Genomic DNA, 25,042 nt, shown 5'->3' with positions numbered 1-25,042 from the left:
AGTGCATTTCTTGACAGTTTTGGTGAAAATACAGCTCGTGTGACAATCCTTGGAAAGGACCGTTCAGTGCTATACTGTTAGTACTAAGCCTGTCATTCTACGTAACAACAAACCAGTCAGATACACAATAAGTTACTTCTGTTGGGCAAACAGACACGCTACTACAGTGCTATTAATGTGTGCCTACAAAGTACAAAAACGAACATGTGCTTTGCGACTCATTGCTGGCTTTAGAATGTCAACCAGCATTTCCATATTTATAAATATGAGGATCTTCAAAGTCTTTAATTCTCTTTCCCTTTGGAATGGTGTACTTCTTAACCCAGTTTCTGGTTAGGGTCCATGATGCAAAGGCCATGATGGATGCCAAGGGTTACTTGACGCTTAAGCACCGGAAGATACAGGAAAAAAGCACAGGATAGGAAGTCCTCTCAGAAAGATTTTTCTGGTCCATTACCAGCAAGGTAGGTTAAAAATAAAATTAAAAAACATTAGTTATTTTGCTTCCCATCTTCCTCGTTTGTAACTAATCTGCAAGTGTCAACAAAACCTTTTCCATTTTGACAATGATGTCCAAACACAGAAGTCATCTAATCACCACTGGGAACCCTACCACAATGGTATCAGATCATCATCTTCTCTTTTCCTAGAACTGATATTAAGTTGAACATTTTCATTTCCTTTAGAGATGAATCCTAACAACTGATCTGTTCATATCTGCTTGCACATATGTGCTTGAATGAAAAGAGTCTGTTGTAAACCTGAAATTTGAGGATGCTTAATAGAACCACAATAAATCTAGAAAAATGATCACCAATTATACGTAGGTAAGGAGAAGACGTGGCAGTTGCATGATGCACTGCTCTTTTCACCCTTGTTTTTTTGTGGAAGGCTCCTATCTGGCAAACTCCGACCACAGACGATTCTCACTTGCTTCCAATTCCCCATGGGTTCTTTGTTGAGTCTTGCTTCCATAGGAAGTACTGTAGGTTCACAGCAACTAGAACGGTGCCAGAATCAGCTATGGAAATTCTGTACCGCAGTCTGCTTCTGAGAGAGCCGCAGCAGCTCCTCTCGGATAGCCTTGATAAGCGAGGCAGAGGTGTGACCAGGCTGGAGGTCCTCCGTTGAACCACCGGGATAGTACATGGTTGGGCCTTGGTGGCTACTGTGCTGAAGGTGAGCCGGCGGGGCAGAAGGCTGTCGAGAAGATGACCTCGGCATGTGGAACACAGAAGAGGGAGGGTATTCTTGGTGACCAAGAACCTGCGCCTAAAACAAAAGAATGGCAAAAAATTTAGTTTAAATAAACATAGTAGCTATGACTTCATTTTCCGTGTAATTACGAGATCTACAATTACATCTTCTGATTGAACTTTTTCTTTTCTTTTAGTAATATATGGGTGAGTGGAAAAATAAAACCAGCATTGGCAAAACCAAAAGGCCTGGCGTTGGGTGCCAGCTCTTTTAGTGCTAATTTAATCTTCGCTTTTGTAAAATTTTACTTTTGAAAAGCTGCCGGGCCCTTGCCAATAAACAAAAATACACATTATCTCAAAGCAATTTTGTATTTTGATTCACTAAGCACCCTTTGCCATATCAAAATACTTTGTGTGGATGTCCTCTTATAATTCGGTGACAATCCATTATGGAATAATAACTTGCTCTCAACTTTTATCTTTCCAGTTTTTAGCAGGTGTTACAATTACCTAATGTATTTGTAATCAATGTGGCCAACTCAGAAGACTGGAAAGCTGAGTTAGCTTGCCAGGACTCAAACTTGTGACCTTCAAGGCACTGTAGAGATCAGTGGAGCACGGTTAACTTACTCGGTGATCTTGGTATAATGTTATGACGAATGATTAACTCAGATGACAGTCATCTCTCCTTCATTAATGACCGCGATTGCAGTAAGTTAGTCATTCAATTGTATGCAGTGTTTGAATCAGGACTTCATTTAACAATTCTCATGTGCCATATGTACAAAGTGTGTAGCTGGGCATATTTTCCACATCTAACTGCAACAAAATGTCACCTGTTTGCCGTAGAAGGCCGCTGTAAAACATCCTAAAATAAAAACGATTTGGAGAAACAGAAAGGCATCCAGTGTTTTTTTTAAGTAATTCAGGGCCTGATGTACTAAATAAATGTGTGATCGCAAAACCCGCGATGAATGAAATCACAAAAATCACAGGGTTTACCAACTCAACAGTATCACGTGCACACTGTCCTCTTTTTCGTGTCTATTTTCTTGTGGATTTCAGTAGCGCTTTGCAAACCTTTTGAAATCAGAGCTCATCAGTGTTTTTCAATGAATGTTATGAAACATATATAACATTTAAAGAGAAGCAATTAAGGGTATGTAGTGTCGTTCCATTAGTAGCGTGTCCAATAGTCTTATGTTAAGACTGTTTAAAGCATAGAAAGCCTGTGTATTGCGCTCTCACTCACATCTCATTGCCTTCTCTTACATCACACTACATTACTCCTCACTCTCACTCTGTCAGGAGTATGTCTGGTTTGAGGGGCTATTACAGGATTCAAAATGTTTGAGTGTTATATTCAAATGTTTCAAGATACAAATTCCTGGACACAGTTGGGAGTCAATTAGCTACTCAGTTACTGGAAATTATGACACTGTAGGGGTGGTCGACCCTGCCAATAGCATTGTACATTGTGAAACCTTTTTAATGTATAATTACACCACTTTAATTTGTAGCCATGCAGTCTAAGGCACTAGAAACGTAATGCTTTGAACATGCTCTGTGCTTTGAGCATGCACTGTCTTTCTGCACTTTTTGACTACATTAAGGTGGTGCTGCTGTTGCATGGACATTCATAATGTGCCAGGTGTTCCTGTGGCAAATGTCTGACTTTAGTCTGTCCTGATCATTTAACAGTGATCACATTATATTCTGGGATTGAAATGTTGCTGTTAACATTGAAACTATGGGCTAAAAAAAAACTGCAGTAAAGTGCGGTTTGGTAAAAAGCCAGGATTTGCTGAAGGTATCAGACTTAACAATGGGACACCTTGCTGCTATAAGTTTTGTTGGCATGTGGAAAGTCTTGTGTCATGTTTTCACCACTATCCCATGTGCACTGTGATAGCACTCTTTTCAAAGGTATCTGTCACTTACCTTGCACTGAATCTTTACAATTCTGACTTGTTAGAAAAGGGGACTGATGTATCGAAGGGGTTTCCCAATTCTGTGCCTGTGGGTAATTTGATAGTACAAAATGGGCAAGATTTTTATGTTTTTTTTAGCCATTCTGAACCATCAAGGGCATGAAAGGGTGTCGCTCCTAATTGTAAGCCTCAATGGTATGGATCAATCGTTTGCAACCACAATTGCCGGACCTAACTAGTATTCAGTTACCAACTCTTTAAAGGAGGTGAGAACTGAACTGTCTCCCTTTAGAACACCTTCCACTTTGTAAGTAATTGCAGACAACCTTTGGGGAGTAATGTATTCCCAAAAAGAAAACAATACACTGGCTGCTTAAAATTGTTTAACCTCTTAGCAGTTAGCATTAAGTGACCTATTATACAGGCTGCTTTGCTAAGTCCAAGACGGGTCGTAAAACGACTATCGCCAGTGAGCTAAGCCCAGCCAGAAGCTAAGACTGCGGTCTGATCTGCCGCTTTGCACTCACTCCCCTTGTGTAGACAGGTTCTCTATGAAGCTCAGTACTCCGAAGTCTCCTCTATAAACAAAACATTCACCTCATCACGGAGCAGGAGCGCAGGAAACGGGAGTGTATTTCCACAGCTACATAAGCCTAAACGTACACCTTGTGATTGATATAAAGTGGCCAAGTTAGAAACTCAAAACATGATCATTATGGATCTAATATCTGCCTTTGATAGGGTTAACAGGGATTAATTATAAAATATTAGGCTAACTTTAGGGATAGACCAGAACATTGCCTCTTTTCTATAAGACTTCCATAGAAACATGTCTGCATCAGTAGGGTATGGCTTGGACAGCTGGGTTTCACAGACCTCTGAAATCAATCCGGGTTTCAGACAAAGATGCGTCTTAGGTCCCTTTCTATTTATGCTATATATTAATAAGTTGGAGACCACCCTAGGATTTGCGTCTAGTTGGCTCCAGACCAAACATGGCATTACTTTATGCAGATGATGAGGTTCTATCTGCTAGAAGTGCTTTAGGTTTATAATAAGTACTAGATTTCCTTTTAGCATTTATAGATTCTTTGGACTTGAGCACCAACTTTGGTAAATCACTCATCCTGGTAGTCAGGCCCAAATCAACTAGCTCCAGACTGAGAAGCAATCGATCTTTCTGGTGTATACTCCACCCACCTACACATTCCAGGCATTAGATACAGAAACTTCAAAGTTCTCACAATGCTGGTAGGAAGTGACATCAGATGACTAACTGAAAGTCACATAGTGGCCAGCACCAGCGCAACGTAATGTTCCCGTATTTTTTTCCAAGTCTACGAGACAGAGTAGTGCAGTACCATTAGATAAATTGGGATCTTATTAACTCTCCGTATAGCTCATCCATCAAACAGGGCAGGGGCAAAATGGTGAGGAATGTGCAGGTAGAAGGTTACCCACCAGAAAGTAACGTTTACCTCTGTTCGATAATTCTACCTGCAGATTTCTCACCTGCAGAACAGAGTTCAGAGCAGTAATCCACCCGTGGAGGAGGGTTGATAGATGGTTAGACAAGGAAATACTGCAGAACGGACCTGGGTAAAGAGTCTATCCCCATGTACAACGGAACCCAAGCAGTAATGCATGGCTTAAGTATGACCACGTCACTACCTTTTAAATCTCGGAGATCCGGACACTTCTGACAAGGGCAGAAGTCATAGACTTGGCTCAGGTGAAATGAGCTTTTTTTGAAGGATCTGTTATAGCCAAAGCACAGCAGCTTTTGATGCAAAGGATGATCCAGTTGGAGTCCTTCTCTTCACCGCTTTAACCTTTTTAGCACCACAGTATCTGACAAAGAGCTTGTCATCCATTTGTAGTGCCTCGGTGCAGTCCAGATAGAAGTTACTAGGCCCGTCCGCCTATGATCCAACCAATGTTACAGCTCCTCCTCCAAAGGATGGGAAGTGGGAGTTAAAGGTCGGGAGGCTGATGAACTGACCCAGATTGAAAGGAGTCGCCATTTTTGGCAGGAAAGCTGTCCTGGTTCTCAACACCAATTTGTCAGGCTAAAAACAGGTAAAGGAGGAGGGAAAGCAACAGCTTACTACTCGCTCACCAGTCTGACAGAAGTAATAGCCACCAAAAACCCAGTGGACAACATAAGAAAAGTCAAGACTAAATTAAAGTTCCACTGATGCATCAACATAGGAAGTTGGACGATATATATTTGTCAACCCCTTTAAAAAATGCATGACAATGGGGTACTTGAAAAGAAATGGCTGGTCCGGCAGACAAAGGAATGCACACAAGGCAGCATAATAACCCTTGACAGTACTCATCTCACAACCCCTCTGAGCAGGAGAAAGTGCTTTAATGCAGAACCTGTGACGGCTTGGCCTGCAAGGGGTCAACATTATTGTCCAACCCATGCAACAAAATTGATCCATCTGCCCCAGTAAGCAGATTTACTGGATGGGCAACACACTGACAGGATGCTGTCTACCATCTCCGGTGGCAGGTGAAAGGAAAGCAGATGTTCTTGCTCAATCTCCAAGCATATAGGTGGAGGTTCTGGAAACTGAGACGAGGGACCATTCCCCCGACTGGGAGAGAAGGTCTGGACTGAATGGAAGGTGATTCGGGGGACACAGAGAAGCAGAGGTCTGCACAGCACACCTTTTTGGCTAATCTGGGGCGATGAGAATGACCTGGGCCAGGTCTTGGGGAATCTTCCTCAGAACTCGAGGAATCATGGGGTGGGGGTTGGGAGAAACAAGTCATGCAGCTAAAAGTTCAACTTCTACTGAAATGCGGCCTGCAAGGCACGCCTCAACGGATACAAGAACACGCAGAACTGCTGATCTTGAGCATTTTCTGAAGAGGGAAAAACTCCAGCTGAGAAGTGGCCTACTGGGCAAAGATGTCCTGGACTACCTTCAGTAGAAAAAATGACCCATAATCAGCAAGATAACACCAGCTCAGTCTGTCGGTTCTGACATTCAGAGATCCCGCTAAATGATTGGTGGTGTGCCAGATGTTGTGATGGAGTGCTCAAGATCACGTCTCAACGCCTCCAGGCAAAGGAGGTGAAATCGTACTCTCCCTTGCTTGTTGACATACATCGCTGCTGTGTTGTCTGTCAAGATCTGGATGGACCAACATTGGATGGAGGAGAGAAAGGTCTTGAGAATCAGCTGAATTAACTGTAGCTCCAGCAGCTTGATGTGAAGGACCTGATATTCTGGCGACCAGTGGCTTCTGATCTCCAGATGGGCTCCCCACTCTAAGGTGGAACAATCAGTCATTTACTGTAGTCAGGGTTTGGGTGGGGGGGGCGTGGGGGGGGGGCGGGAGTGAAGGCCATCCTGCTGCCCAGGTTTGCTTAGTAGCCCCAATAAGCTACTTCTTGTAGAGCGTTGGAGGAGCTCATGATGGTATCCCACAGGTCTCCCCATTCTACAGCCACTGCCTACAGGGGCACCACATTAGGACCCTCATGTGCCAAACTGTGTGTGTGACCAGGAGAATGCAGGAACCGTGCAGACCTAGAAATCTCAGCACTCTCTTCACAGGAACGTGTCTTGGTGAAAGGATGGGGCCATTTCCTGCAAGTCAGTGAACCTCAGAGGTGGGAGGAAAAGCATGGAGAAGGGTGGTGTTCAGTTTCGAGTCTATGAACTCGAATCATTGGGAGGGCCACTAGTGTGACTGGGGTTCACTGATGGAAAAGCCCATGTTCTACATCAGAGATGCTGTTGACTACAGATGGTGTGACATTACCTCCGGCAAACTGGCTTTGATTAGTCCGTGATCCCGGTACAGAACAATGGGGATGCCCAACCTTCGAGATGGGCGGCAACCACTGTCATTACCTTTGTGAACATTCAAGATACTGTTATGAAGCCATAGGGAAGTACTGCAGACTGGTAGTGTGTAGACCCACCACAAATCACAAACCAGGGGAACATGGCGGCCGGCTAGGAAGCACAGCGGTGGAGCTCCGACGTTTCCGTGCATAATAAATCGGGAAAGGCACTATCAATCAATCAATCAATCAATAGAGACTTTATTTCGGTTTTGATTCAAACCATAAAAGTATATATACAAAATAAACAATTTAAAACACAGTAGTTATAAAACGTGATGGGTAAAGTGCAAAAGCACAGCTTATTCCATACATAAAAATTCATTATAAAGATAATTCAATCAGCAAAGGTACCATCACAGGTCCAGACAATTTCTCAACTTATCAGACAATTTTAAAAATTCAGTAACTTGGAGAATACTGTCACTATGCAAAAGTTGCAGATACATTAATGCTTTTCTGATCTGGTTGAAATTGAGTTTCTTTAAAAGATCTACCAGATATCGTTTGCGCGGTATTCATAAAATTTACATAATAATATAAAATGCAGCATATCCTGTGGAGACTTTCCGTCGCAGCCACAGGGTGCAGTAGGTTTATAAAAAATATCACTTTTTGGTCTAAACAGCAGATGATGAAAGAGATTTAATCTAAACCTTGTTAACAGGAACTTCTCATGGGAGGTCAGCGAGCCAATCAAATAGGGCTCCATCATATCACATGTTTTTAACATAACACATTATCTTACACAAGGTTTCAGGAGCTCCTCTCCTTCTCTTTTGAGCTTTCTGTCCATAAGGAAGGCACACTTAACTACCTCCACATCACCCTTTACAATCCCACTCGGATGTTCAAACAAGTCCAATCGGCCGAGCCTTGAAAAACTGGATTTCAAATATTTTAACCAAGGGGTGCCATTGCCTTATCCTGAGACAGGTAATCTCTCACAATCAAATGTGTCAGTGGTATGTCCTGATTCAGCCACAGTTTTAACCAACAGGTCAGTGGGCGTAAAGAAAAAATGTCACATAAATATTGCGACCCTAACTCTTCATGTGCTACAAAATTGGATGTACCTGCTGGGACACACAGGCGACGTTTATAAAAGAGTTTTCAGCAATCTGCAGTTGCTCACCGGCAACATAGCCCCATAATTCACCACCATAAACAGCAGTTGCCACTGATTTTGCATTGTAGAGTTTCAGCATAGCATTATTAGGTTTTTTTCCCCAGTTTTGATGCAACGTTAAAAATAGTAGTATTCACCTTTGCCATTTCCCTTTTGTTTTTATCAAGATGTGGACCCCAACGAAGTTTGGTATCAAAAAGGACCCCAAGATAAGAGAATGATTTCGAAATGGGGATTGCTACATCATCTATTTGAAATAAAAAGTTCCTTCTTGGTTGTTGGCCAACTTGCATGACGAAAGATTTAAAGTTATTGACCAGGAGGTCTCTGTCCATCATGAATATTTTAAAAGCATTTAGTAAAGCTTGAAGACCTCTCTCGGTTCTAGAAATTAAAACTGCATCATCTGCGTATAAAAGAACAGGAATACCCCGCCTACCAACTCTGGGGCAGTCAGCCTTTACATTCTGCAATACGCTATCTAGCTTGTTAATATAAAAATTAAAAAGAAAGGGGGCGAGAATACATCCTTGATGCACACCCTTTCTGATGTCAAAATTACCAGTTATGCACAGATCTTGAGAATACCTAACATTAGCACTGGTGTTGCTGTGTAGATCGACAAGGAAATTGACAATCCCGCTGTCAACACCCTTATCCCTCATGGACTGCCACAGCTTTCCCCCGTTTACACAGTCGAAAGCAGATGACAGGTCCATGAAGGCAAGGTGGACAGTACCCCTTTGAGCAACAGTGTACTTGCTTAGTAATAAAAAGAGGTTAAGGCACTGCGTAATAGTAGAGCGTCCACTGCAGAAACCATACTGAGAAATGGACATAATATTATTTTCCAGCGCCCAGTCAAAGTCTCTGCAGTAGGATTCTGCCCACTATTTTAACCATAGAGTCGATTAATGAAATAGGTCTGTAACAAAGAGGGCTACCCTTGTCCCCCCTCATAAAAACTGGGACAATCGTGGAAACCCCCCATGATTGTGGGCAGCCAATTTTAGCAGCTGCGTTAAACACAGACTCTAATATGGGTGCCCAAAAGCTAGGCTCAGACTTATATAAATCTGGAGGGATCCCATCAGGGCCAGGAGCTTTCCCGGCTGTAAGTCCCAGTATGCCCTCAGTAACCTCGCCTCTATCAAACCTAATAGTATCACCACTATTGCAAGGAGAAAGATTAAAATTATCATTTGTCGTACAGCAATACAATTGCTTGAAATGTGTTTCCCACTCCTCCTTTGCTATGGAGCATTCCAGACCATCCCCCGGGTTTTGAACCAGGAAAGGTCTCTTTACTACCGCCCAGAATCTAGTGCTACACTTCAGGATAGAGGGGTCAAGAATCTCACTCCATGCCTCTTCTCTTAAAAATTCCTTGCGTGTGGGGATAACGGATTTGTATTCTTTCCTGCACTGTTGAACATTCTCCTTTATTCTGGGATTAGCTGCCAGGGCTATCCTTGGATTACGTGCCGCCCTAGAACAGTCATGATTAAACCATCTTGGCCCCCCGATCTCTGTGTTCTTTACTGGAACTAACATCATCTGAGACACCTTGTCCTGGCACGGGTCTGACCCTTCTTGAATACAATTTGCAATTTCATCTGTGTAATTATCCTTGATGTTTTTGTACAGCAAGTGTGGAGTAATCATAGACCATTTAAGGCGCCGTCTCCCATCAGTTGTGCTCAACCCGCCTGGGATACGATTCCGACCTTCCTTAGCCACCCAGGGGCCCTTCAAGTGTACAGTCAGTGGGTTGTGATCTCTGAATTCACTGTGTTCAATAATAAAAGAGTCCACAAAAGTCTGCATTGACAAAGAAAATAAGACATAATCAGTGAAGGTACCCCTCCCATGACCCTTAAAAGTTGGGATCTCAAAACACTTTAAGGGATCCCTCAATGCCATTGTCAGTGATAAATCCAGGTCATTCAATAAATCGTTAAAAATTTCCCCCTCCGCCGTGTGTTCCAAATGCAAGCCCTCGGAACGGTCACAATGCAAATCCGAGATGCTTTTCAGCAGGGGGTCGCCACAAGGATGGACATTAAAATCGCCCATAATAATAAGGTTATGGAGACATTCCTTCATTGAACTACTAATAAATGCATTTAGTGCTGATATAGGACTAGAAACTGAACATAAGTTAACAGCATTATAAAAATTTACCAAACCAGCCAAACAGTTATCTCCATTTAGTACTAAACCAATAATTCCGGAATTGCCTGTTAAAACTCTGCGTATTTTGCAAGAGAGTGCTACGGAAATGAACGTGACCAGGCCCCCCCTTAGGTCTACCTCTGCTAGATGCTATCGCAGGAACACAGAAGGCCTTATACCCTTCAAGAAAGAGGTCACAATCCACTGGCTCGCCCTTGTCCCAGGTTTCTCCCGCGCGCGTCCCGCGATGCGGGTCCTGAATTTCAGCGCCACCGGGCGCGAAGGGGGCGTGTCCCAGAGCGTAGGTGCCGGGGCTTCTGGGAAGTGTAGTCTCCCCTGGCAGCGTCCGCGCCTGGTTGGTTGTTGGCAGCGGCGGCGGGGGAGACAGCTGGCCCAATGCACACGTTCCTCGCAGGGAGCAGAACAGCCGTGAATCACCCCACCAAGTAGCGGCAAGACCTGCGGTGAGTGTGTTCCCCTGAGAGGTCCCGCTCAGCCGGAGGTGGGTCCTGAATTTCAGCGCCACCGGGCGCGAAGGTGGCGTGTCCCAGAGCGTTGGTGCCAGGGCTTCTGGGAAGTGTAGTCTCCCCTGGCAGCGTCCGCGCCTGATTGGTTGTTGGCAGCGGCGGAGACAGCTGGCCCAATGCACATGTTCCTCGCAGGGAGCAGAACAGCGGCGAATCACCCCACCACGTAGCGGCAAGACCTGCGGTGAGTGTTTTCCCCGGAGAGGTCCCGCTCAGCCAAAGGTGGGTCCTGAATTTCAGCGCCACCGGGCGTGAAGAGGGCGTGTCCCAGAGCGTTGGTGCCGGGGCTTCTGGGAAGTGTAGTCTCCCCTGGCAGCGTCCGCGCCTGGTTGGTTGTTGGCAATGGCGGCGGGGGAGACAGCTGGCGCAATGCACACGTTTCTTGCAGGGAGCACAACAGCGGCAAATGACCCCACCACGTAGCGGCAAGAACTGCGGTGAGTGTGTTCCCCTGAGAGGTCCCGCTCAGCCGAAAATGGGTCCTGAATTTCAGGGTCACCAGGCGCGAAGGGGGCGTGTCCCAGAGCGTTGGTGCCGGGGCTTCTGGGAAGTGTAGTCTCCCCTGGCAGCGTCCGCGCCTAGTTGATTGTTGGCAGCGGCGGCGGGGGGGGGGGGACAGCTGGACCAATGCACACGTTCCTCGCAGGGAGCAGAACAGCGGCGAATCACCCCACCACGTAGCGGCAAGACCTGCGGTGAGTGTTTTCCCCGGAGAGGTCCCGCTCAGCCGAAGGTGGGTCCTGAATTTCAGCGCCAGAGGGCGTGAAGAGGGCGTGTCCCAGAGCGTTTGTGCCGGGGCTTCTGGGAAGTGTAGTCTCCCCTGGCAGCGTCCGCGCCTGGTTGGTTGTTGGCAATGGCGGCGGGGGAGACAGCTGGCCCAATGCACATGTTTCTTGCAGGGAGCAGAAAAGCGGCGAATCACTCCACCACGTAGCGGCAAGACCTGCGGTGAGTGTGTTCCCCTGAGAGGTCCCGCTCAGCCGAAAATGGGTCCTGAATTTCAGCGCCACCGCCGCGAAGGGGGCGTGTCCCAGAGCGTTGGTGCCGGGGCTTCTGGGAAGTGTAGTCTCCCCTGGCAGCGTCCACGCCTAGTTGATTGTTGGCAGCGGCGGCGGGGGGGGGACAGCTGGCCCAATGCACACGTTCCTCGCAGGAAGCAGAACAGCGGCGAATCACCCCACCACGTAGCGGCAAGACCTGCGGTGAGTTGTTCCCCTGAGAGGTCCTGCTCAGCCGAAGGTGGGTCCTGAATTTCAGTGCCAGAGGGCGTGAAGAGGGCGTGTCCCAGAGCGTTTGTGCCGGGGCTTCTGGGAAGTGTAGTCTCCCCTGGCAGCGTCCGCGCCTGGTTTGTTGTTGGCAACGGCGGAGGGGGAGACAGCTGGCCTAATGCACACATTTCTTGCAGGGAGCAGAAAAGCGGCGAATCACTCCACCACGTAGCGGCAAGACCTGCGGTGAGTGTGCTCCCCTGAGAGGTCCCGCTCAGCCGAAAATGGGTCCTGAATTTCAGCGCCACCGCCGCGAAGGGGGCGTGTCCCAGAGCGTTGGTGCCGGGGCTTCTGGGAAGTGTAGTCTCCCCTGGCAGCGTCCGCGCCTGGCTGGTTGTTGGCAGCGGCGGCGGGGGAGACAGCTGGCCCAATGCACATGTTCCTCGCAAGGAGCAGAACAGCGGCGAATCACCCCACCACTTAGCGGCAAGACCTGCGGTGAGTGTGTTCCCCTGAGAGGTCCCCAGTACAGAGATCTGGGCCTAAATCCATCGTTTTTTTGCACTCCACACCACCCCAGTTCAGATGGCCATATGCAAATCAGTCGAACCCTGTGCCTCATGGGAACAGTCCAGGGGTGAATGTATGACATTGTTCTGCATTCTGTCCATCAACTGTGGTTTTTGCATTTGTCATCCTGAGTGGAATGGGTATGCTCAGACGTGAGTCCCATGCACTCCACACCACTGGATTCAAGCAAGCCGGGCTGAAGACGGCTGGAATGCCAGAAACCGGTCCTCGGAAGCTTGTTTCCTGTCCAGGGAAGGCATGGCTTGGCAGTTCGGGCTGGACTGTTCCCATGAGGCACAGGGTCAGACTGATTTGCATATGGCCATGTCTGAACTGGGGTGGTGTGGAGTGCAAAAAAACGATGGATTTAGGCCCAGATCTCTGTACTGGGGTGAATGTATGACATTGTTCTGCATTCTGTCCATCAACTGTGGTTCTTGCAACTACACCAAAGCAGACAGTTGAAACCAAAAATATCTTCAATTGACAAGTTGGGCCCGGAATGAACGACAGCTCAGTTTGGAGTCAGAATGAGAGGGAGAATTTGTGGAAAATTTCGCATTTAAAAAGGAAGTGTCCAAGTGGTATTGGAAGCTAGTGGAAACAGAGGACAGCAAGCTATCCGCACCAGAGGAGATATGGAGAACGGATTTGCCAGATGCGGATATCCACACTCTATGGCAAATATCATATGCAGCACTTTGGTCAAACATCAGACCCGCACCTTTAAGAAGAAACAATCTTTTTACTCTATACAGAGCTTACTGGTCTCCCACAAAGTTGGCCAAATTGGAAGGAAGCACGAGAAGATACTGCCCTGAGTGTGGGTTGGAAAATGCGGACGACGTGCACATGTTATGGCAGTGTCCGGTAATCCAGATCTTCTGTGTGAGGTGGGTGAGTTTGCGGTGGGTGAGTTTGCCTCCAAAACACTAGGAGTTAAAGTCCAGGTAAGCCTTGATCTTTTTATTTTTGCGATAATGCATAAAGGTAATAAAAAATACATAGCGAACATATTCAAAGCACACCTATTATTTGCATTGATAGTTATGGCACATAGAGAAATATGCACGAAATACGTAACACAGACAGCGCCATCACTATGGGGATGGACTTTATATGTTAAAGATACCTGCAGGCTAGATTGTATTAAAGTTTCACCTAGACGGATTAAAATGTGGAAACCAATTTGGGACATATTCTCAGGAGATGATATGTAAAGGTGCCTCATTGCCTGAATTTGAGATGCAGGATTAGTGGCATAGTAAAGTCCAATGATTAAGACATATTAAACTTCGCTGGAGTTTGGGCAGATCACATTTAATTCCAGATATATAGTTCAATAAGGCCTTGTCTTCCTGGACAGAGATGTAGAGATGGTCATCCCAGTTAGTATGCATCCAGTCCCAGTAATTTGTCGAATGCCATGCATGAGGACAAAAAAACAAAACAAATCACAAGTACCTCCGGTGTGACCACAGGATAGGGATGTGGAAATATGCAACCTGCAGGTCAAGTGACACCATCCAGTCTCCCAACGCCAGCAGAACTTGAGTTAGGGTTGTTATCTTTTCCTTTCTGGGGAAGATCAGTTCCCAGAGCTCCAGCATTGGAATTAGATCACCGTCCTTTTGGGGTTGTAGAAAGCAAAAAGCATAATATCCTTGGCTCTCTTCTTGTTCTGGCACGAACTCTACCGCTCCTTTCAATAGGAGTGCTGCCGCCACCTGTTGCAGAATGACAATGTGGTCCAGGGGTAGAGGGGTGTGTAGTGGGAAAGGATATGGGAGGAGCCTGAAGAAAGGGAACGGGGTAACTTCTTTCCACAATCTGAAGGACCCACTGGTTCAAAGTAATGGCCTTCCAGGCAGGAAGAAAAGAGAACATTCTTTTTCCTACAGGCTCCAGTTGTGTGTGAGGCAAGAAAACTAGGACTGCTTTCCATTGGGGCAGAGGAGGCGGAGGGTTGCAGGAGATCCACAACCTCAAACGTTGCCTCTGCCCTTGTTTCGCAGACCAACGGGCTTGGGCTTTTTCTCGTTGTAGTGTGGTTTATGGACCTCTTTCTGCGTGCATGTTAAGTTAGCATGGCTTATTAGTAGTTTAAACGCCATTTTATCTTTTGCTGCTTATTTTGCACATGACACTGCTTAGCTGATTTTGCAGAGTTAGCTTTCACGAAAGTCTATACATGAGAAAAGTTTTGTTTTTCAACATCTCTAGACATACATCGTGCCCCCAGTCTGTACAGTGAGTGCTGAGCCGCCAAGGTTATCATAACGTGCGAGCCTGTTTATCGGCGTGTCCAAGTAACACATCCTAGACACACCAATTTGGCAGCAGCAAGCCGAGTAGGATTCTGGCGCCTTTATCATAGCACACTTGCCAGAATTTAACACACTTGGAAGATTCCAGGCATGCAGAGAGACTAACCGATCCTGATGTACTTTACACTTACTGGCGGACAGGTAAATGGGGTCCGCCTAAGAAAGCTCAAGAGACCTAATATAGTTTTATAATACATAGTTCCTTGATAGGGAGGGTGCTTCAAATAGGCGCTTTTATCACCTGTTTGCACTATCATTGTAATAGGATTCCTCCTTTTGTATTTTATGGAATTGTAACCATGCTGACTGTATTATTCTTAATCATATGTATGCTTATGTTGATTAAAATACTGCGCTTGAGATCACGCCATTAAAATAAACATTTTAACCTTACCGTGTCTCTATTTTACTCCTGTTGTGGACTGGTATGAACGTATAACAAAAGAGTGTTCTCACTTCCCACCATTCCTGAGATGGTCCTAAGTCGCATGTTCTAGGTTTCCTAATCATTGGTTTCTTTGCTATAGGACGAAGAGCTAATGTGACACTGATTGCTAGTCTGGTAGGGGATTTTGGGTACCAAGGTGAGTTTTGGAAAAACCCTAATTCACTGAGGTCCTAGGTCTCTATGCACAGTCTGTGTCTGAGCAGAACCCCTGTAACATGGCGCCCAACTAGTGTAGTCTTATAGTGAGACACTTAAGTAGTGCTTATATCAGTCTACGACCCCCTCACTATCGTTTCTGGTTGACGGTGGTGACAAATACAAAACCTACCTATATTTACATAGGTTATTTCAAGCTTGATATTTCCCAAAGGTTTACAATTTGAATTACTACCCAGTTGTGCGTTATAGTATTCTATTGTACTTCTCTATTACTGTTTCAATATGGCTGCGGTTGATATCCCAGCGCACAGTCGTGTAGCTGTGCAAAATCATTTGCAGGAATACCTCTTTTACCTAGAGGAACATGTGGTGGTTTTTGTAGTCTCTGCTGACCGGCGTACCCGTTTGAGTTGTATTATTCATGGGTCACATTTCCTGCGGTGGATGCTAATTCTGGTGTTTTTCACAGTTACACCTTCGGTGATGCTCCTGCAGCGTACGCTCCATATCGGACAGTGGACATTCCGATTTCTGCTTGGCAGCATACCATTTAGTTTAATGGCACCTTTCCACACGTTATTACAGTGGTCAGACAAGGGCCGCTGTCCATTCCAGGCGCTATTTGGCCTGTGTTAGCTGCTTACACCCAGCGTCCTTTGGCGGGACAGTTAACAGCTCAGCAACTGTGACCCCTATTTTCCTCTTCAGTAGCAGTTACAAATCCTTTCTTGAATCAACCTGCTGGTGATCCTATTAAGAGGAGCAGACATTTCCCAAATTTTGAACAAAGTTGAACTCCATTGGATTTTAAGAATGGACAGTATAAGAAATGGCCTCAACAGAGTTGAGGATTGGACCTCCTTGCTGTGAATATTCATCTGGTCCTTATAATATGTTTTTTAATGCAGTTTTTATCTTTACAGTATGTCATAAATTGTCACGAAAATATCAGCTGCCACCTTCACTTCATTTGGGCTCACTTTCAAATCACCTTTCTAAGATGGCCGCTGTAGTCACTGTGCTTTGCACGTAGTCCTTCCTTTATTATATTTAGCAGTCCCCTCCCTCTGCATGAACAGCGATTTCCGCCAGAACCCCATTGCCCAGCTATCATGCTGCATGAACAAGTAAGTACTGCTCCGGTATAATCATTGCCCTAGACTTAAAATAGCTCACTCTGCTCGGCTTACTCACGCCGCCTGTGACTTCTGTCAATTTCATTTAGATTTCTATGGTGTAATCCCGGAACGGCCACGAGCGAACGCTGTAATATCCAACACTATGTAAGTCCGGATTTGGTTGCATGGTTGTAATCTCACCCCGTGTACACGCCCCATTGACTTATTCCTCTTTCCATAGTTTCCTCCGCCCAACCACGGAGCAGTTGTGAGTATTATTTCGCTCGCGCTAGCACTTCTGTTTGTTGTTACTTCTGGCTCAGTTAATTTAATAGCGCTCTCTCGCCCTCCGGTGTTAATAGATGCGTTGCCACGCCTGATTCCCTAAACATGGCAAAGAACATCCGATTATTTCACACCAAGGTAACTACGTTAACCGGGCTCTGTGAATCCGTGATTTCAGCTGCACCGTTTTTTTACCTCTACTCTACACTGCGCCGTCAAATCACTTTCACATCCTCCACTGGTCACTCCTTGCGCCAGTTTTTAACAGTAATCCAAATCGTCAATTACCTGACCTTGAGCATGTGCATAGATCCACCTTTTCACTCGCATAGAAATCGATTATGGTTATTAGCACGTGTTCTACTCACTGCGCCGTCCTTTAAATAAATGCTCGTCGTCCTTCCTTGCTCACTCGCATGTACACAATGGCACCAATTCAGCTTGGATACATAAATTATAAGTCTGTCATTGATGTAATGAGCACCCATGCCTAGTCATGTCTAACCTTGTCCATTTTTATTTTTATTTTCCTTTTTCCTCTCTTTAATTTTTCCTTCAAATGTGGTTGTATATGAATTGCTATAGAGGCATTGTGATTGTAACATGCTCTGTAGACAAAAATGACAAATTATTTCGTTGTCCTGATGATGATGCATATATTGTTCAATTGCATCGAAACGTCGTCGACTTAATGCTCCATATGTTGGTTTGACCTTTTGAATTTTTTTCAACAATGGGTTGCTATGAATGAAACTCAGTCTGTAAAATCAGATAACAAGTACAGACCGCTTTTGTGCGTTTTCGCATATCTGTTTTTGTCACGTGTTTTGTCTTGTTGTTTGTGGGTCACAGGTAGTGCCCACTTTTTGTATAAATGTTTTATATATAAAAATTAGTACAATAATTGAAAAATAAACACCTGTCCGGCTGGACAGAGGTCATGTATACTATTTAGTATATGTCCATCATTGTGTGATCCTCAATCACTAGGGTCCCCTGTTCTGTATAATAGATAACTGCCCAAGGACCCTAGTCTTATTCCTTTTGGGTTTCCCTTGTCTTGTGAAACAGAGTTAAGCGCAATCGCTGGATTGCAAGGGATTGGTAATTCCTTTCCCCCCCTTTTTTCAAAAGTGGGTTTCAACCGTCACTCCCCTCACCTACACCACTCCTTGTCCTAAATTTGTAATTGTCGTCTTTTTGACTAGGTATGTCAGACCCCCACCCACCACTCTATAATTTGGACTACATTAATAAAATCTTAGGAGGCCCTTCTCTCCTCTCTGATTCAGGTGATACCCCTAACACCCCAAGCCCTTCTCTGAAAGACGAATTAGAAAAGGCCAAAAAGAAAGAAGTCAGATTAATCTTGATGATAAAACTCCTCACTGATTACCTTAAGGCAAATATAATTCCGATAGGTCTTCAAGTGAGAAACGTACCTGGAGTCTTTACTGATAATCCGAAATATCTTAACGGATTCAGTTATATTAGCACTACATGTTCCCGGCACTGGATGGTGCTAGGGATTGACATCGCAACAGAAGAATTAAAAAAATTGTTGACAGAAATAGCTGATCTTGAAAAACAAATAAATGATAATAACACCAACACTGAGGCAAAAAAACTTTTGGACCAAATTCAAAAAACAATTGATGAATTCCACAAATTCGAAACTGACAAAAAAACCAATAAAGTCAGAAAGGACATAAAAGGTTTCAGTCAAGAAAGAGCATACCCCTATCTTGTTAAGGATTATTACACAAATCGTTCTTACAACGGTCCTCAATACCAAAGACCGTGGGGTAGGTTTAATAGACGGAAAAATTTCGTGGGATTTTCAGATAGCTCAGCAGAATCATCTGAAAACTCTGACCAAACTGAAAGCCCAGGCCCATCTAATAGAAATAGGAATTTTTTAGCGAGAGGCCAAGGACAACAAGAACCCCCAGGGAAGGGGAGAGGCAAACAACCGCAGAAATGGCCGAACCCCCCGGGCGAACGATTCACTCGCCGCCAACACTACCGTTGGTAAGTGATAATAATCAGGCTGAATTTGTGGCCCCTGCTACAAGGGATGATACTAATATTCTCCCCATCTTCAACCTAACTAAACATACGCTTTCTAGCAGTGAACTGTCATTACTAAGTAAAGGCCTATCGTTTGTTCCGACTGTACGCCCTAACTTTGTGGATGCCCAGACTGAACTATTGAGGTTTTTTAGAAAAATAAGATTACACAGCTATTTCTTATTGAATCCATGTCCACAGAAATATTCCAATACTCCTTTTAAACCCCCATCAAAGTTCTCACCCACAAGCTCGATGGTACCATCAGAAATTCTCACTTTTGAGAAACTGGTCCTCAATGACCTTACTGCATTGGAAAACAAAAAATCCTTTATCCCCTATAACATTACTGCATTAGAGAAAAACGCCATATCAACTCTTAAGAACAATCAAACTCTGGTTATAAAACCGGCCGACAAGGGGGGAGGTATTGTTATACAGGAGATTGAACAATATAAACAAGAGATTTTACGCCAATTAGGCAATCCAGAACACTACTGTAAATTGCCACGCAACCCAACAATTGAAATACAGAAATTGATCACAGAAGTTACGAACGAAGGCCTAGAAACTGGGTTTCTGTCGAAAAAGGAATTTGACTTCTTGAATACAAAAGCCCCTAGGATCCCAGTAATATATTGCCTCCCCAAAATTCACAAAAATTCAGAACATCCCCCAGGCCGTCCCATAGTGTCTGGATGCGGCTCGATTCTAGAACCACTGGGCCAATACATAGATCATTTCATTAAACCATTTGTACCTACAACTACATGCTATATCAGGGACACCATGTCTATGATCAACTTTATTGAGGAGTACCCATTTGATCCCACATCCAGCACTCTTTGCACGCTGGATGTGGAATCACTGTATACTAACATCCCTCAGTTTGAATCCCTTCGAGTCATTGAAACCATTTTAGACACTCGCCCTAGGCCACATAATGTTCCAACAAGATTCATTCTTCAGCTCTTGGAGATATGCTTAACAAAAAACTTTTTTCTTTTTGAAGGCCAATTCTATGGACAAGTCCGTGGTACATCTATGGGGGCTGTTTTTGCCCCCAACCTGGCTATCCTGTTTATGGACCATATAGAAAATCATACCATTTTGGATGCATCTAACCCCTTCCACAGTGGGATCTTGCTGTGGAAGAGGTATATTGATGACATTTTTTTGATTTGGTCTGATTCTGATACCCCCCTAGACCTATTTACACACTGGCTCAATAATAACAGTGGAGGGCTTAAGTTCACCATGACTACCAGTAAAGAGTCTCTACCTTTCTTAGACATCGAAATAAAACATTCGGAAGGACGACTAATAACAAGTCTCCACCGAAAACCCACGGAAAGAAACACACTACTAAATTACAGAAGTCACCATCCCCGGGCCCTAAAAGACTCTTTGCCCTATTCACAGTTCCTGCGTATACGTAGGAATTGTTACTATAAACAGGATTACTTTACAGAAGCCAAAACATTGAGCCAGAAATTGAGACACCGAGGCTACCCACGCAAACTGGTACGGCGGGCATTAAAAAGAGCATGGTACTGCCCAAGGGAGACACTACTAGAACCCCACAGTAAGAATAACCAGGAGAGAATTACCTGTGTTACCACCTTTTCACCAGCCTCAAATGCAATTAAGAAAAGTATTTTGAAACATTGGCCCGTTGTAAATGCAGGTATTTTGAATTTAGATCGACCAATGTTTGCCTTTAAGAGAGCGAAAAACATAAAGGATCATTTGGTATGTGCCTCTCTTCCCCAATCTGATCCTAGAAATACTCTAGACGATATGTGGAATCTACCTGCTTTGAAAGGACATGTTAAATGTGGCCAATGTGTCTCCTGTGATTCTACTATAGAAGGCAAAATATTTTCTCATGGGTCAGTTAAATATGAAAGGAATTATTTTACCAACTGTAATTCAAGTAATGTGGTTTACGCAATTCTCTGTCCTTGTAAGATGATTTATATAGGACAGACCAGTCAAAAAATCAAGCTACGGATGGGACAACATAGAAGCCGAATCCGGTGTCAAACAGCCAATGCGCCTTTGGTGGAACATTTTTTGGAAAAAGGCCACACAGAGAATGACTTTACTTGGACTGTGATCACTCAAGTCAAAGCCCCCCCAAGAGGAGCAGACATTTCCCAAATTTTGAACAAAGTTGAACTCCATTGGATTTTAAGAATGGACAGTATAAGAAATGGCCTCAACAGAGTTGAGGATTGGACCTCCTTGCTGTGAATATTCATCTGGTCCTTATAATATGTTTTTTAATGCAGTTTTTATCTTTACAGTATGTCATAAATTGTCACGAAAATATCAGCTGCCACCTTCACTTCACTTGGGCTCACTTTCAAATCACCTTTCTAAGATGGCCGCTGTAGTCACTGTGCTTTGCACGTAGTCCTTCCTTTATTATATTTAGCAGTCCCCTCCCTCTGCATGAACAGCGATTTCCGCCAGAACCCCATTGCCCAGCTATCATGCTGCATGAACAAGTAAGTACTGCTCCGGTATAATCATTGCCCTAGACTTAAAATAGCTCACTCTGCTCGGCTTACTCACGCCGCCTGTGACTTCTGTCAATTTCATTTAGATTTCTATGGTGTAATCCCGGAACGGCCACGAGCGAACGCTGTAATATCCAACACTATGTAAGTCCGGATTTGGTTGCATGGTTGTAATCTCACCCCGTGTACACGCCCCATTGACTTATTCCTCTTTCCATAGTTTCCTCCGCCCAACCACGGAGCAGTTGTGAGTATTATTTCGCTCGCGCTAGCACTTCTGTTTGTTGTTACTTCTGGCTCAGTTAATTTAATAGCGCTCTCTCGCCCTCCGGTGTTAATAGATGCGTTGCCACGCCTGATTCCCTAAACATGGCAAAGAACATCCGATTATTTCACACCAAGGTAACTACGTTAACCGGGCTCTGTGAATCCGTGATTTCAGCTGCACCGTTTTTTTACCTCTACTCTACACTGCGCCGTCAAATCACTTTCACATCCTCCACTGGTCACTCCTTGCGCCAGTTTTTAACAGTAATCCAAATCGTCAATTACCTGACCTTGAGCATGTGCATAGATCCACCTTTTCACTCGCATAGAAATCGATTATGGTTATTAGCACGTGTTCTACTCACTGCGCCGTCCTTTAAATAAATGCTCGTCGTCCTTCCTTGCTCACTCGCATGTACACAATGGCACCAATTCAGCTTGGATACATAAATTATAAGTCTGTCATTGATGTAATGAGCACCCATGCCTAGTCATGTCTAACCTTGTCCATTTTTATTTTTATTTTCCTTTTTCCTCTCTTTAATTTTTCCTTCAAATGTGGTTGTATATGAATTGCTATAGAGGCATTGTGATTGTAACATGCTCTGTAGACAAAAATGACAAATTATTTCGTTGTCCTGATGATGATGCATATATTGTTCAATTGCATCGAAACGTCGTCGACTTAATGCTCCATATGTTGGTTTGACCTTTTGAATTTTTTTCAACAATGGGTTGCTATGAATGAAACTCAGTCTGTAAAATCAGATAACAAGTACAGACCGCTTTTGTGCGTTTTCGCATATCTGTTTTTGTCACGTGTTTTGTCTTGTTGTTTGTGGGTCACAGGTAGTGCCCACTTTTTGTATAAATGTTTTATATATAAAAATTAGTACAATAATTGAAAAATAAACACCTGTCCGGCTGGACAGAGGTCATGTATACTATTTAGTATATGTCCATCATTGTGTGATCCTCAATCACTAGGGTCCCCTGTTCTGTATAATAGGTGATCCTATTAATGACACTGAATATACATACCCAACTGATTTGTCTATGCCTGATTTAGAGACCTGTGTAGATAATCAATTCTGGTTTTCATTTGACACTGGCTCATCCACATCAAAGTCCCCTTCAAAAGTTTCGATTTTTGCTACTTGGTTTAAAAAACAATTTTTGATCCCACCTTGGATTTACATTTGGCTAGTGCGGATTGCAATTTTTCTGTTCTTGTCCATAGGATTTGTGGCGTATTTTTTTCGTTTCATCAATGGACACTATGTTGAGGAGAGAACTTCAATTCGAGTGATTGATGGAACTTTGGCTCTCCACTCCTCTTCGCACATCATGAAGAGGGACCAGACTTTTGTGAATATAACTGCTTGGCCCGTTTTAGATGGGATTGTATGGGATGCTGTAAAGTTCCAAATTCATGGTCCCACAGAGGTTAAAAATGTTCCTAATGTACTCAGTGTTTCAATGGGGGATGTGGATAAACAAAATACTCGCTCTGATGATTGGGATGTTAAAGCTGAAGAGCCTTTATTTACTGATTTGAAATACTATGCTGCCTTCGATGCTGAAGATTTACATTTGGAGTCTGCGAATTATGGTGATTTGTACTGTTACCAACATTTTGGAAATCATTTTCTGCATAAAACTAGATCATTTAGAAATATGGTTAATTTCACACAATGGGAACATTGTCCCGCGCCAGTGGAAGGCACCTCGAAAACATTTTTGAAAAAGTTTTCATATTTTACTGATTTTGATCAATCCGACCCTAATGCATTTTATTTTAAAATGACTGGAGAGTCAGTTTCCAAGTTTAGACTTACCCACACCAAATTACTTTATTCGAAGTCCTTTATTGACCAGTTAGCTGTTGGGGGCTATGTACTGTGGAGAGATACTGTTGATCTTAAATCTGTTTGGGGTTCTAAAATTTGGCAGGTGCAAGGCACTGAGGCTTTGCATCATGCAGGTCTCATCCCAAACCGTATGTTGTTTCTGAATGACACCATTTCACAAACCACATGCTTTGGATTGGCTACTTCTAAAAAACTAAATATTCCTTCATTTCCTGATTTGGGTGAATTTCCCCATTGGAATAATTATATCAGTACTTCCCTGAGTGAAATACAGGCACTGTCTAGCAATTCCTCTTTTAATGTTTCCAGCATTAAACCCAAAGGCTGGTTACTGTGGCAAAAAAGTGCAGATTCCTCCCAGCAACGTTTTCTAGGTCTGGCCCCTGGCTATACAGAGGTTAGAATTGATCCCCGTTTTCAAACTCACCTCTCAGTCACCACCTATTCTGTAGGCAAATTGTGCCGGAGTTGGCTCAGACATTCATCCTTGGCATCAGTTAAATCACATTTGTCCAAACTCACCGACACTGTCGATTTAAATGATTTTGTGAAAGGCCATGCGGGTGGCAGATCGAAAAGATGGATATATGCCGCTTATAATGAGGTTTGGAAACTGTCTCAAATTGAAGCTGCTTCTAGGCTTAGAGCTATTGATCAGGCCAATTTAGAAAAAGTGCTTGCCGTTGTAGATAATAGCATTAACACAATTTCTTCCCGAATTTACACTCTAGACGATATTGTGTCATCTGTGGTTGATATTGTGCAAGACGATGTTGCAGTATTGTATCATGGGCAAAATCAATTGCGTTCTGTTATGTAGTTTGCCTGGACTTTGCAAACGTTAAAAAATGGGATTACATGAACATGAGTTTAATATTTCTGCCTTTCAATTTGACTGTGTAGCGGGGAGAGCGTAACTCCAGTGGAAGGAATCCCTGTAGTTGACTGGTGGGTCTCTGACTTAGATGCCCCTCCCTCATGTTCCCCACACCAGGACAATTCAGGCCACGACTCGCTGCATAGCTGGCCAGATGACTACGCCGGAATAGGAGACGGCTCCTTTAACTGGGAGACTGTGCTGGACGAAGCCACACCACGGACTGACGTCTTCACCACCGGATTGGTGAAAACAGAGGAAGCAGAAGAGACAGCGTGTGACATCACCGAACCAAGACCCGAGGAGGGCGAGCAGTTCGTGTGGAAGCCGAAGAACGTATCAGCGAACCGAGAAGACGTTTCCAAAAGAACCGAGGCGGGAGAAGGAGAGAGACCCAGCCGGTGTCCGGGCCAGAGGGAAAGCCAGAAGGCCAACGACAACGCGAGCCGCCCAGCCACACTCACCAGGGAGTGTGGCTCCACCAGGTA

General features: G+C 44.3%; 1 protein-coding gene across 1 annotated transcript in view; it reads right to left on the bottom strand.

The window, feature by feature from the left end:
* Positions 1-302: 302 nt before the first annotated feature.
* The window catches only part of KIAA1549 (KIAA1549 ortholog), a 539,186-nt gene continuing 514,446 nt past the window's right edge, over positions 303-25,042 (bottom strand). The window contains exon 20 of the mRNA XM_086952955.1: positions 303-1,272. Within this exon, the coding sequence (XP_086809081.1) occupies positions 1,018-1,272 (255 nt within the window). The 3' untranslated portion in view covers positions 303-1,017. The remainder of the gene's footprint in view (positions 1,273-25,042) is intronic.

This window comes from Lissotriton vulgaris, chromosome 1_2 (genome assembly GCF_964263255.1).
Source record: "Lissotriton vulgaris chromosome 1_2, aLisVul1.2, whole genome shotgun sequence".
Classification (NCBI taxonomy): Eukaryota; Metazoa; Chordata; class Amphibia; order Caudata; family Salamandridae; genus Lissotriton; species Lissotriton vulgaris.
This window is presented reverse-complemented; position numbering and strand designations above follow the sequence as displayed.